This window comes from Dendrobates tinctorius, unplaced genomic scaffold (genome assembly GCF_039654945.1).
Source record: "Dendrobates tinctorius isolate UK_male_01 unplaced genomic scaffold, ASM3965494v1 ptg000051l, whole genome shotgun sequence".
Classification (NCBI taxonomy): domain Eukaryota; kingdom Metazoa; phylum Chordata; class Amphibia; order Anura; family Dendrobatidae; genus Dendrobates; species Dendrobates tinctorius.
The window spans coordinates 2672757-2688020 of NW_027361719.1; the positions used below are offsets into that span (position 1 = coordinate 2672757).

General features: G+C 42.6%; 1 protein-coding gene across 1 annotated transcript in view; it reads left to right on the plus strand.

Annotated features, from left to right (window-relative positions):
- LOC141091251 (E3 ubiquitin-protein ligase TRIM39-like) overlaps nucleotides 1-7897 on the plus strand; it is a 43181-nt gene extending 35284 nt beyond the window's left edge. Inside the window, exons 6-7 of the mRNA XM_073576687.1 lie at nucleotides 5299-5387; nucleotides 5479-7897. Coding sequence (XP_073432788.1) covers nucleotides 5299-5387; nucleotides 5479-5996 — 607 coding nt within the window. The 3' untranslated portion in view covers nucleotides 5997-7897. The remainder of the gene's footprint in view (nucleotides 1-5298; nucleotides 5388-5478) is intronic.
- Nucleotides 7898-15264: the final 7367 nt, after the last annotated feature.

Consider the following 15264-nt stretch of genomic DNA (forward strand, 5'->3'; position numbering starts at 1 on the left):
TCTAAGTGGTGAAAAAAAATTCCAAAATTTGCTTTAAAAAAAAAAAAAAAAAAAAAATGTGCAGTTTTCCGAGACCCGTAGCATCTCGATTTTGCCTGATCTCGGGTCGGGTGAGGGCTTATTTTTTGTGTGACGGGCTGACATTTTTAATGATACCACTTTTGTGCAGATAACAACCTTCTTTTGATTGCCCGTAATTGCATTTTAATGCAATGTTGCGGCGACCAAAAAACTTAATTCTGACATTTTGATTTTTTTTTTTCTCACTACCCCGTTGAGCGATCGGATTAATCCTTTTTTTTTTTTTTTTTTTTATCGGGTGATTGGGGAGAAAGGGGGGGTGATTTAAACTTTTGTGTTTTGTTGTTTTGTTTTTTTTTTTTTTTTAACTTTTGGCATGCTTTTATAGCCTCCATAGGACAGGGCAGTTTCTAGGGAATTTTGCTAACAGGGCGAACATCGAAAAAGCGCCCCCCCCCCCCCCCCCCCGAACATTAACATGCTGAATACCTTAGATAAACTTAGAAACGTGTCTTACTTTTGCATCAATCCAATCCTTGAAGGCATCACTCCCCGATATTACACACAAAGACAGCAATCTAAGCACCACAGTATCCTCAAAAAAGTAAAATAAATACATCGCTGCAGTAATAATATCCCTTAATTAGCCCCTATGGTAATAATATCCCACATCCTGACCCCTGTGTGTCTCATTCCTGACTTCAGCCATATTTTCTCTCATCCTGCCCTCATGAGTATCCATTCTGCCCCCATATGATCTCCCGATCCTGCCTCGTCTACATCGTATCCATCCTGCCCCATGATCTTGCACCATGTGTCTCCCATCCTGCCCCCTGTCTCACATTCTGCCCCCTCCTGTGTCTCACTGTCACATTCTGCCCCCTCCTGTGTCTCACTGTCACATTCTACCCCCTCCTGTGTCTTACTGTCACATTCTGCCCCCATGTTTTGCATTCTGCCCCCATGTCTCACTTTCTGCCCCCTCCTGTGTCTCACTGTCACATTCTGCCCCATCCTGTCTTACTGGCACATTCTGCCCCCATCATGTCTTGCATTCTGCCCCCATTTCTCCATATTTGCCCCTGTGTGTCTCCAGTCCTGCCCCCGGGTCTCCATTCTGCCAGGGAAACATATTGCCCCTTTCAATAATAAAATAAAAACTTTTTTCTTACCTGGCCTCGCTCCTGCGTTGAAGTTGGAGCTGCAGCTGTGTGAGGCTGAGCTGAAAGGACCTGTGGTGACGTCATCGTCATGTGATCAGGGGGCGGGCTGATCAATGGTGAAGGACTGTGGTAATGATGACGTCACCACAGGTCCTTCAGCTCTTCTGTAGCTTTGAATGTCGGCCGCTGTGGCGGCTCTGCTGATGTGTGCGCTGCAGGCCCGGCTGCAGCACACACTTGGGGCCCGCCTGGCGCCCCATGACATGCAGCACTTGGGGCCCGATGACTGTAAGCACAGGAGCGGGGCCCCTGATCTGCGGGGCCCCCTTCTGTACTGCTGTTCATCGGGCCCCATACAGCAGTAAGGGCTGTCTTGCCCTGATGGCGGCCCTGGGCAGGCGCCCCCTGGCTTGTGTGGCGCCCCGGGCGATCGCACCCCCCGTCCCCCCCCTAAAAATGGCCCTGCCATAGGAGGCTAGAAGCATGCCATACTTGATCGGCTCTGCTACATATAGGTGATGCTCAGATCGCCTATATGTAGCAGAAAAACATCATTGCTATGAGCGCCGACCACAGGGTGGCGCTCATAACAATCTGCCAGCAACAACCATAGAGGACTCTTAGACCTCTGGTTATCATGGCAACGTGTCGCTGACCCCCGATCAGGTGACGAGGGGGCGGCGATACGCTAATTTGCGGCCGGGCGTCAGAAGTACTAGTTAAATGCCTGCTGTCAGTGTTTGACAGCGGGATGTAACTAGTTAATAGGCACAGGCAGATCGGGATGTAGTCCAAGCATCCCGGGCTGGAATAACAGCTGACAGGTGCCAGAAATTGGTTGACTCGATCTATGCAACATAGATGTGAAGCAGTTCTGAAAAACACTGGGTTACAACTAAATATTAGGTTAGTGATTCACAGGAATGCTAAAGCCACAAAAATAGTACATATTGTGTGTTTGTAAACACAAATACAGACACTGATATTTTTTTTAGCACAACACAATGTACAATTTTTGTTTTCTGCAAAATAGTTAAAAATTTTCTACGTTTCTCAATGTTTTGAATTAGAAAAGTGTGCAATGTTCCCAGTGGTGGAAATAAAAAACTAGTATTAACCCCTTAGTGACGGAGCCAAATTTTTGAAATCTGACCAGTGTCACTTTATGTGGTAATAACTCTGGAACGCTTCAACAAATCCCAGTGGTTTTGAGATTGTTTTTTCGTGACACATTATACTTTATGATAATGGTAAATTTAGGTCAATATGTTTTGTTTATAAAAAAAAATCAGAAATTTGTTAAAAAAAAAATTAGCAATTTTCAAACTTTGAATCATTATCCCTTTAATCCAGATAGTCATACCACACAAAAACATTCATAAATAACATTTTCCACATGTCTGCTTTACATCAGCATCATCTGTAAAATGTTCTTTTATTTTGTTAGCATTTTAGAAGGTTTAAAAAATGGAGCAGTAATTTCTTCATTTTATCAAGGAAATTTACAAAATTTATTTTTTTAGTGACCTATCCAGGTTTGAAGTGCCTTTGGGGGTCCTATATATTGGAAAACCCCCAAAAGTGACACCATTTTAAAAACAGCAGCCCCTGACATTTTGAAAACTGCAGTCAGGTAGTTTACTAACCCTTCAGGTGATTTTCAGGCATTAATGCAAAGTGGCATGACAGAAATGAAAAGGTGTATTTTTACCACCTAAATGCCACTGACTTCTGAACAGGTTACAACAGCCGTCAGACTCTAAGGCCACTATTTGGGCGTGAATTGCCATGGCAAACATCAGGACCACACAATCAAGATCTCAGGGTGCCGATGAGGATAAAGACGAAGCTCCCACACTCTGTTAACCATTTATATGATGTTGTCACAATTGACAGCATCTAAGGGGTTAAAAAGATTTGGATGGTGCAAACACTGATCGTGGCTGATGCAGCAAGTTGTCGGCTATAGCGTCCAGCCGACAGCTGCTGGATTGTCACCTTTATGGGGATGCTATTCTCTTATATCTCACGTCAGTTAAGACGTATTGGCGGTCATTAAGGGGTTAAGATTTTGTGTCCTTTTTTTTTTAACTCCTGTTTTGAACACGGTTATTATATTGAACACTACTGTGTGTGTATTTATATTTTTCTTCCCCAGTCCATTTCCTTACCTCCTAAATACCATGGTGACTATTGACTTTAGCATTTTAGAACTTAAAAGATTGTGACCAGAGATAACGCTCTGATTTGCAGTTATTCTCAGGTGGCGGCTGTGTAACGCAGCTGGCACCTGCAGTGTATGGAGGGTAGGGGTGGACATTCCATTGGTCTAACTTGTGCAGCTGCACTCGGGTGCAAGAGGCGAGGAGAACAGCTTCCACCTCCCTCCAAATCAGCTGGTGTCACAAACACACAAGAATGCGTTATGATGAGCTTTTGGACTGCAAAGGTCCTGTATAATAATCTTGCGCAGGGACCTTTTTCTGTCTGTCCGACCCTGAGGAGGCGCTGTTCTTAAATGTGCACATCCGCCATAATTATATATGGCGGATGTCGCTAAGTTGCAAATATACTGTCCACTACTTAGATATTGATGTCCTCTCCTTAGGTCACAACAACCACCAGTTATTTTCAGCTCTGCTGGCACTGCACAGCGCCTCGCACACTGCAGTGGTCATTCTCTGGTATTGCAGTTCAACTCTTACTAATTTAAATGGCTTCAGCAATTGAGAATAAATAAAGCTTGTATAAGGTGCCAAATACACAGTAAGGCCAGGGTCACACTTGCGAATGTGATGCGAGAAACTCACACATCAATACCCGGAGCTGCTGCCGGCACTCGGGAACACAGTGTGTGGCTGCATGTATTTCTATGCAGCTGCACACTCGGTTTCTGAGTGCCAGTGGCAACGCCGGGTATTGATGCGAGAGACTCGCGTGAGTTTCTCACATGACACTCGCAAGTGTGACCCTGGCCTTACAAAGAGACTGTCTTTGCCTGTAGATGTACATTTGCAAGCATAGACAGCTGCATTTTATTTCAGCAATATTGCCCTCTGTCTTTAAGCTATGTGCTCACTTTGCAGAAATGCTGCGGAATTGTCAGCAGCATTTCCGCAACTCCCTGCCGCGGGAAAATGCATGCGGAATTCGCATGCATTTTCCCGCAAAGCGCAAGCGGTTTTAGCTTGCCGAATGCTAGCGCTTTTCCAAGCGATTTGAAGCATCGCTTGGAAAGTGATTGACAGGTTGGTCACACTTGTCACGCATAGTGCTTGACAAGTGTGACCAACATTTTACTATTGATGCGGCCTCTGCAGCATCAGTAGTAAAAGATAGAATGTTAAAAAAAAAATGTATGAATTTACTTGCCCTCTGACGGCCCACGGAGTCCTCGGCAACGCTCCCGGTACTTCCGTTCCCAGGGATGCGTTGCGCGAAGGACCTTTGACGTAGCAGTCACGTGACAGCTACGTCATCTGGGATGATTCTCGCAAAGCACGCCTGGGAACGGAACTTGCCGGCAGCATGGCTGATGACTCCGGAGGCCGACAGAAGGTGAGTATATTCATATTTTTTTATTTTAATTCTATTTTTTTCAGGGATATAGTACCCAGGGCATGGAGGACAGTCTCCTCTCCTCCAGATCCTGGGTACCATACACACATGAAGCTCTCACTTTACGCATGGTGGGCATGGCCACATGCATAAAGTGAGCGTTTCAATGCAATCCTATGGCGGCGGAATTGCCGCGATTCTGCAGAATTATTGAACATGCTGCGGATTTTATCGCGATGCGATTCCGCAGCGGTAAAATCCGCAGCATTGGCACATCAATTGCGGCATCCCATAGGATTGCATGTGATGCGTTTTGTTTGTGTTTCCTCTGCGGCAAAAACGCTTAAACACAACGTGGGCACTCAGCCTTAATGCTAGATTATATGATTGTTTTATACTCTGAGCTTGAGCTGCTTGTTCTATGGACTTTCAAGTTTGTGAGTTACAGTTCTAGGTGCTTGCCTAACAGAACACTAACATATTTGAGATGCATTATATTATGTTTATATTATATTTTATATTCTATTTTATACTAATATATTTTTTTTTCTTATAGCCTTGGTACAAAAGATCCTCTCCGTAAACTCGCAGTCCCCAGACAAGTTGCAAGTGGAACGTCTTTGGACGTTTTGCAGTCATACAGTGGTGAGTCACTTCATCACATGATCTCATAGTCACTAAATAAATGCATCAAAGATCACATTATTCTCTTTTACACTTGTATTTTCTGTTTTAGTTCCATTATATCTAGATATGAAAACTGTGAACCCAAATCTCCTGGTAACCTCCAACAGAAAAGGTGTTAAATATCAGCAAGACGCTCTGAATTTGGACCCATGTCCAGAGAGGTTCGACTCAAAACCATGTGTTTTGGCAACCACCGGATTCAGACTCGGGAAACATTATTGGGAAGTGGAGGTTGGGGGTGGCATATACTGGACCATAGGTGTTGCTAAGCAGTCTGTATGCAGAAAAGGAATGTTTCGAATTGAACCAGGGAGAGGAATATGGGCAGTTGGTTTACTTGGCATGTACACTGATCGATACTATGCTTTCACCAACCCTGATACCCTGTTAAATCCTAAGGGATATCCTGAAAAAATCGGAATCTTTTTGAATCGGGATGGAGGCTTTGTTTCCTTTTACAATGCTGTGAGCCTAGAGCACCTGTTCACATTTAGCATCCAGCCAATGTCTGAAAAAATCTTTCCCTTTTTTTGTGTAGGCGCTTTAGGAACAGAACTTAAACTTTAAAAAATAAAAAAATACTTGAAATTATTATTTAGAGACTTAAGGTTGTAACTGAAAACCAGGTTTAGGTTCCTACCAGGAAGCAAACAGGTCCATGCGATTTATTCGTTAGATATGTTTATAAAAGTCTAATCTGGGAAATGGGTGGGAGCTAAGTCTACTCTTTGGAACCTCAGCCCTTCCAAGGTGAGCTGCATGCTCCTCATACCCATTTGATGACTTTTGTGTCACCACTTGCAATCTTCTACTTCATCTAACACTGGCCATGAAAAGGCATTTGTCCATACTATGTGGTACAATTGCTAATAAAACTTTAAATTGTACCTCCACTAATTAGATGGGGGTCTGGTCATGATACTACAAAGGTGTATGGTAAACTGCTTGATGTTTTCATATGTGTGCCCATACAATGAGAGAGCGGATTACAAATCGCCTTTTCAGAGGATCAGTGAAGGTGCCAGTAGTGGGATTTCTTCCGATCACTTTTTTATAGCATGTATGCCAAAAATGTCAGTAGAGAAAATCCCGTTCAGTGTTGTACCAGCTTGGAGAAATTGGATATTAAAGATAGCCTCACCATTATTTCTGTAATGTATATCAATTGGATGGCTAGGAGTGATAGTGTAATATGCATTTTAGTGTTGTAGTTACAAATAAATCTACTTATTTTGAATACAAATGAGGCTGCTTCGGTGGACCCTTGGTGTAGCCATAGCATTGTTATATGCTCCATATCCAGCACTCTCTGATCCTGATTGATGGCGATTGCCTGGCAAACACTGCCTAACTTAAAATTCATGATGCTTTTTGGGAAATATAAAAAAATATATGCAACTTAGATGTATGTAGTATTGGCTTCTACAGCCCCTGTGTATCACTATACATGGCAAACTCCTGATTGCGGCAAGTCAGATCTAGCTTCTTATAGCAAGTCTATAATCCTTACTGTCTTCTCTGAATGGAATTTCAGAAGGTTTATGACCATATCAAAGCGCAACTCAATCTGCAACAGCATGTACGGTGATATATAGAGGCTGTTGAAACCAAATAGTCCAACGTTTTTTTAATACATAAAAACGTAGCTTTGACATACAGACATCAAATAAAGCCCTATAGTATTAAATGCCCCAATCAGACAGTCGCTGCTGATATTTGTATTTGCAAAATACTTATCGTCTGACATTAATGCACAAATTGACTATTCAAACCAAGCACGGCACCTTGTAGGAAGACATTGCCCTAATATAGTTCATACCTGTAGTGTACAAATCTGTTGCTGCATTTGCCATAAACGTACTTGTTTTTTTGTTTGCTCAAATACGCTAATGCGGTGCTCATGCCTCCTATCCACCCTACTTTTTTTTTCCTTTGAGCTCCACCCTTTCTATCTTGATAGACAGTTCTGGCTTTACAGCAGCCATATGAGGGAGGGTGTAGTAGATGAGAAGGCGCAATGAGCACCCTATTAGCATGTTTGACTCAATGACTTTTTCCAGCAAACATTGCACCAGATTTAGCCACTAAAGGTAGGACTATAAATGATGGCTGTGCCACCTATCAGGCGCTGTTTGTTTTGAACAGGCATTTTGTGCTGACAAACTCACTTATAAAGGGAGCAGTATGGGGAATATGTGCCTAAATATATGGTGAAAGGCTTTTTAAGTTGGAGTACTTTAAGACAAATAAGTATATCTTGTACTTTGTTACTAACACTTTTTAGCTTTTATTGCATTTTACTTGATTTTTAGTTTTTAAATGTCATGTTTTTACCTTTTTTGTCTTAATGCATTTACATTCTTGTAACATCTTCTGCCAGTGCATAATAGATAGGGTGGTTTTCTTGTTTGTGAAAATATAGCATGTACCATTTTTAATAATCTGAAATAAAAGTTTGGTGCAATTTTCTTTTGCCTCTTTTAATGGATTTTACCAGAATCTGTTATTTCTTTCATACTGCTTGGTGTCTAATAATGAGTGATGAGTGAAGGTGCTTGGATAAGGTGTTATCTGAGCATGCTCGTGTGCCAACAGTGATTTCGACGTGCTCGAAAAATATGTTCAAGTCCCCGTTGCAGCTGTCAAACGGCCTCAAGACATGCAGTAACGCATGCAGCGATTGCCTAACAGGAGGAAATCCCTGCATGTCTCGCATGTCTAACAGTCATGAGACTTGCAGCCGCAGGGACTCTTAACATATTTTTCGAGTGTGCCAAAGATGCTTGGTTAGCACACAAGTGTTCTCAGTTAACACCTTATCCCAGCACGATCGTTCATCACTACTAATAATGTCTCTGTAGTAACCTAACAAAGACTTCAGATCCTCACTGGCTAATATCTGGCATCTTATTTCCCAGTTCCTCCATATCTGCACCTCTCTGCCCATGTGACCACTGTAACTACATTTCCCACAAGAGCCTGCTTTTCCATGACCCTCCCTCCACACATGCCCAGGTAACATTCGCTATTGCGGTACTGACAGGAGACATGGCGCTGTGCATCGTTTCTAGTCTATCACGAAACCCTGTTCTATTGGTCTTTAATCCTCCAGTTTACAATTCTGTATATTTCTGCCATATTTTCTCCCTTACCAATAGCAAATGATCACAGTGCAGCTTTCAGTTTACCAGAGTGGTTAAGAATCATAGAATCATAGAATCGTAGAGTTGGAAGGGACCTCCTGGGCCATCTGGTCCAACCCCCTGCTCAAAGCAGGATTCGCTAAATCATACCAGTCAGATGTCTGTCCAGCCTCTGTTTGAAGACTTCCATTGAAGGAGAACTCACCACTTCTCGTGGCAGCCTGTTCCACTCATTGATCACTCTAACTGTCAAAAAGTTTTTTCTAATATCTAATCTATGTCTCCTCCCATTCAGTTTCATCCCATTGCTTCTAGTCTTGTGCAAATGAGAATAAAGATGATCCTTCTACAATGTGACAGCCCTTTAGATATTTGTAGACAGCTATTAAGTCTCCTCTCAGTCTTCTCTTTTGCAAACTAAACATTCCCAAATCCTGCAACCTTTCCTCATAAGACAGGGTTTGCAGACCGGTCACCATTCTGGTCGCTCTTTTCTGAACTTGCTCCAGTTTGTTGATGTCTTTTTTAAAATGTGGTGCCCAAAACTGGACACAATATTCCAGATGAGGTCTAACCTAAGAGGAGTAGAGAGAAATAATGACTTCACGTGATCTAGACTGTATGCTTCTGTTAATACATCCTAGAATTGCATTTGCCTTTTTTGCTGCTGCATCACACTGTTGACTCATATTCAGTCTGTTATCTATTAGTATACCCAAGTCTTTTTCACATGTGCTGTCACTTAGCCCTATTCCTCCCATTCTATATATGCTTTCTTCATTTTTATTGCCCAGATGTAGTACTTTGCATTTCTCCCTGTTAAAAACCATTCTGTTAGTTGCTGCCCACTGCTCCAGTTTATTTAAATCTTTTTGAATCCTCTCTCTCTCTTCTCTAGTATTAGCTATCCCTCCTAGCTTTGTGTCATCAGCAAATTTAATCAGTTTACCCTCAATTCCTTCATCTAAATCGTTGATAAAGATGTTGAACAATACAGGGCCCAGGACAGAGCCCTGTGGTACCCCACTTGAGACATTCTTCCAACTGGATGTGCAGCCATTTACAACCACTCTTTGTGTCCGATCACTAAGCCAGTTATGAATCCACCTAACAGTTGCCTTGTCCATTCCATACTTAGTCATTTTTTCAATAAGGATTGTATGAGAGACTTTGTCAAATGCTTTGCTGAAGTCAAGATATACTATATCTACAGCATTTCCTTGATCCACCCAATCAGTGATACCATCATAGAAGGAAATTAAGTTAGTCTGACATGACTTATTAGTTACAAACCCATGCTGACTCTGTTTAATCACTTCATTCTTATCCAGGTACTGACATACATGTTGTTTAATAATTTGTTCAAAGATCTTTCCTGGTATAGAAGTCAGACTCACCGGCCTATAGTTGCCTGGGTCCACCTTCTTCCCCTTTTTGAAGATAGGAACAACATTTGCTCTTCTCCAGTCTTCTGGCACTTCTCCTGTTCTCCAAGAATTTTCAAAGATTATGGAGAGGGGTTCAAAAATTTCTTCTGCTATCTCCTTCAGTACTCTGGGGTGTAATTCATCTGGACCTGGAGACTTGAATTCATTTAGGTTAGCTAAGTGTTTCCTCACTATCTTTCTGTTTATAGATATCCTGGATTCTTCTATTCCCTTAATAGGACAGTGAATAACAGTTGATGTTACATTTCCTTTCTGAGAGAAAACAGATGCAAAATAGGAATTTAAAAGTTCAGCCTTCTCAACATCCTGTCTTACCATTTCATCATTTTCATCCTGTAAAAATCCTATAGCATCTTTGACTTTTCTTTTACTTTTGACATATCCCCAAAATCCTTTATTATTGCTTTTGACATCTCTTGCAAGCCTCAATTCATTTTCAGCTTTAGTTAATCTGATTTGTGCCCTGCAGGTTCTGCAGACAGCATTATATTCTTCTTTAGATATGCCTCCCTCTTTCCATTTTATAAACATTTTTTTCTTCCTTTTTAGCATGTGCTTAAGTTCTGTGTTCATCCATTCTGGTTTCCTTAAATGCTTCCTATTCTTCCCTCTTTTCGGAATTGTTAACAACTGTCCTTTGAGAATTTCATTTTTCAAGATTTCCCATCCTTCCTGGACATTTTTGTCTTTAAGGATATCCAGCCATTGGATCCCTCCAATTCTCTTTCTGAATCCTTTAAAATCTGCCTTTCTGAAATCTAACCTTGATGTCTGAGTCTTCACAGGTCTTCCGCCTCTAGTTATCCAAAATTCTAAAATAGCATGGTCGCTACCTCCTAGGGTCCCAGCCACTTTTACCTCCTCAACCATTTCCTCCCTGTTTATAAGGATTAGATCCAAGGTAGCAGTTCCCCTTGTTTTCTCCCTTACCTTTTGGAAGATAAAGTTGTCAGCAAGAGAGGATAAGAATTTCCTTGACCTGTTAGTTTTGCCTGAGAGAGATTCCCAACAAATGTCTGGATAGTTGAAATCTCCCATGACAACTATGTCATATTTTTTGGAGAACTTGGCCATTTGATGCATAAAGAGTTCATCCATATCTTCAGCTTGCACAGGCGGCCTGTAGTAAATGCCTACAATGGTGTCCTTTCCATTGTTCTGTCCTTGTATTCTTACCCAAACAGTTTCCACAGAACTCCCAGTCTCTGAAGCTTCAATCTCTGTGCAGATATACGCGTTTCTAACATACAATGCGACACCCCCTCCTCGTTTATCAAGTCTGTTTCTTGCAAATAAGTTGTATCCTTCTAGTCTTGTATTCCAATCATGTGTATTGTCCCACCAAGTTTCAGTGATTCCAATGACATCATATTTCTTTTCCTGTGTTAGTAGTTCCAATTCTCCTTGTTTGTTGCCCATGCTTTGTGCATTAGTATAGAAACATTTTAGTTTGTGATTGGTTTCTCTTTCTCCAATGTTTTTATTAATTAGATTCTTTCGTCTTTGTTCTTCCTTTCCACTTCTAATAGCAGAGTTCTCAATAGCATTTGTCAGGTGTATGGCTTTTTCTGGTCTTTTGATTCCCTTCCCATGTTCTAGTTTAAAGCTCTCCTTACAAGTGTAGCAAGGCGACTTCCAAATACATGCTTTCCAGTCTTCGTAAGGTGCACCCCATCTCTAGCAAGTAGTCCATCGTATAAGTAGTTCACTCCGTGATCCAGAAATCCAAATCGTTCCTGACGGCAGCATCGACGTAGCCAGTTGTTCACCTGCAGAATCTTATTCCACCTCCTTGTTCCATGGCCATCCACTGGGAGGATGCGCTCCCAGTTCTTTCACTTTCTTGCCTAAGTCTTCAAAGTCTCTGCAGATGGTTTCCAGGTCATTTCTTGCGGTGTCATTTGTCCCCACATGTAGTAGCAGGAATGGGTAGTCATCTGTAGGTCTGAAGAGTCCTGATATCCTGTCAGACACATCTTTGATTTTTGCACCTGGAAGACAGCACATTTCTCTTGTAGTTATATCCGGTCTGCAGATAGCGGCCTCTGTTCCTCTCAGCAGGGAATCCCCCATGACCACCACTCTCCGTTTCTTCTTTACAACATTTTTCTTTCTCCATCCAGGAGGACTCTGAAGGCGTACAAGGTTGCTGTTTGTGGGCAAAGTCTTATCCTGATGTATTTCTTCATCGTTTTCCTGCGTGAGAGCCTGGTACTTGTTTCTGAGCAGTATGGGTGCTGACTGCCTCCTGTTTCTCTGGGTCAGATGTCTCCATTCCTCTGTTTCTTCAGGTGCACTTCGAATTTCTTCTCTTTCTGTAACATGAAGAGATAATTCTGCTCTGTCCAAGAACTCTTCACCTTCCTTAATGATCTTCAACGTAGCTAACCTCTCTTCGAGATTTTGCAACTTTTCCTCCAACAGGGACACAAGCTTGCATTTGTGGCATGTGAAGTTTGGCTTTTCCACTGGTAAATCTGTGAACATGTAGCAAGAAATGCAGCTCACCAAATGGCTCCTGGCCTCTTCCATCTTGAGATTTCTTAAAAACGATGAAATTTTTCCGATTTCCTCTTTTCAGCTGCAACGGCCAAAACCCAGTGATCGTTGAGCCCGCGGAGACTCTTCACTTATCCCAGAAGGCACTGGGAATATGCAAATGATCTCCTCAAGACTCTTCCCCTGGTTTAAATATGACAGCCGAGTTTTGGTTAAAGTGGGCAACAAAGACTGTCGCTTTTAGGCAGAATAGCTAATGGCCAGTTGTGTTTCTAGGTAGGAGGTACCATTATATATGGGTGTCGCGGTCCGGTGCCTCCCATCTTCATACGATGATATCCTCTTCCTTGGCTCCTGCGCACACGTACTTTATCTGCCCTGTTGAGGGCAGAGTAAAGTACTGCAGTGCGCAGGCGTCGGGAAATGTCAGAGAAGTCCGGCGCCTGCGCACTGCCGTACTCTGCTCTGCCCTCAACAGGGCAGATAAAGTATGCATGTGCAGGAGCCGAGGGAGAAGCAAGGAGGACGACGTCATCGTATGAAGATGGGAGGCGCCGGACGGGACGGTGACACCCACTGGACCGAACGCCGGGGTGAGTATAATCTAACTATTTTTTCTTTCAGGTTTCATTGGGGGCTTATCTGCAGCATTACAGAATGCTGCAGATAAGCCCCTTATGGCGGTGGCTGCAGCTGATAGGCCTGTTATATTCCGTGCCAGTATCGCTGATTGCGGCCAATCTGTGCGGCAGGAGATGACCCGCGGCAACCATCGAGAGATCAGGGTCTAGCGCTGCAGATCACCCGACGGTAGCGGTGGTGTGCGTCGTTCGAATTCCGCGGCCGGACTGCGCCTGTCGCTGATTTGTCGCGCCCGACCGGGCGACGCGGGATTTCCGTTGCAAACACAGAATTAGACGATTTATATAGTAGATGTGGAGAGAAATAATTTGCTTGTAATAAGACAATCCATTGCTAGTTTTATAGTTCTATCACAAGGCTGAGCAGCACAGTCAGAGAGGAAGATGGCTGGAACTCCTTCAACAGGAGCGAGCATACAGTGACCATGTGCAATAAGGCCATTACAGTCACACAAATTAAGAGTATGCCCACATTGCCCACTGTAGAACACCAGGTATCCAATGAGCATGTGTGACCTTTCGTGGAAAACCCACATGGACATATCCATTGTCAACCAAGTAGTCAAAGGACTGTGACATGGATTTTTCAGGGGACAATATACACAGCAGACAGCACTTTTGGAAATTGATTGTATTTGACTGTGTACGGCTTTCTGGCAACGTCACCAGGTCATCTTTGAAATCACGCCAATTCCCACTGCTTGGGCACATCAGCTAATGGGGATAGCTTTGACATTACGCCCAGTGAGCTTGGTGAGACGTGTGCATTTTGGCTCACTGTGTTACAGAAGCATTTTGAGTTCCGCCCCTACAAAGGTATTTCAAAAGCGTCAATACTCATGTCACCAGACTGGATCCATCAATCAAAGGTAATGAGCAGGTTTTCAAAAGTTGACTGGGCCCAGATGCTATACCACTCCGTTGACTGGGTGTAACAGTTTAACACACAGGCAAGTTTTTAAACTTGGAACTATGGCAAAACCACAAAAAAATGTAGCCACAAATGCCATTGTAATTGCGTGCGGGCAGACTAATGGATGATTTCCTCTTAGGTTTCCCTTAAGCCTCTGAATAATTACTCATATTGTGGAAATTGCCCTTTAAATTAAAATGGCACTCTGCTTTTTGTGAGGATGATTTGCCCCAGTATATATGTGTTCACTTATTCCTCACTGGTACAGATTTCCCAATGTATTTGATTAAAATATTGTCCTTGATACAAAGAAATTGTTTTGTGTGCTCTGACTTCCCGGTGAGCTTTGTAAGGACTAGCGTATGGCTAACAAAAACCTCACTATCAGCAAAACAAATGAGATTTATAGAAATCTCATTCCCACTGTGCTTTTTTACACTGCCATCTGACCTGCAGTCCATTTTTTTTAAATCTGCAAAATGTCAACTTCTCTCGAGTATGCCGTTTTCTGTGCTGGTTTTTCTATTAAAATTGCAGTAGATTCGGAAAATCCACAGTTAAAAATGCATATGCCTTCTTACTGCATCTTCACTTCAGAAACTGAACTAAAAATTCAATAGACAAAATACTTCCAGTAAATTTTGTCAAAGCTGAAAGCCAACAAGTATCAAAACTGTTTTATGGCAGTCACAATGGCAGTGTTAATGAATTGGGCCCAGAGTAAGTATCTATATATAGACATACATGGGCCCTGATTCATCAAAGCTGTTATCCCAGTATTCTGACATAAATCACTTTGAAAAGTTCACTCATTTTTGTGCAAAAATGATGCTACTTTTGTTTTTCTCACACTAGTTTTCCCCAGCTCTGCCAAAATGGGTGGCACTCAAAGGGGGCACAATAAGGGTATAATGCCACAACTCGTCTGATTCTTCATGACATGCTGTGGCTTTCCTTACTTCAATCCCTGAGTGGAATAATTGATGTGTGCCTGGACACATCAAACACTCCTGATTCATTAAGAGGTAAACGTTTACCTGTCAACACAAAACGACCAAGACAGACACTTATGACAAGCTGGTCCCACTGCTGTTTACACTTTCAAATATGTGTGGGTACCTGAAGAGGCACCTTCATTGCCTCCGTCTGGCTGCTGGTGGTGGGTACAGTTGAGCGGATTTGCTTGAGTCC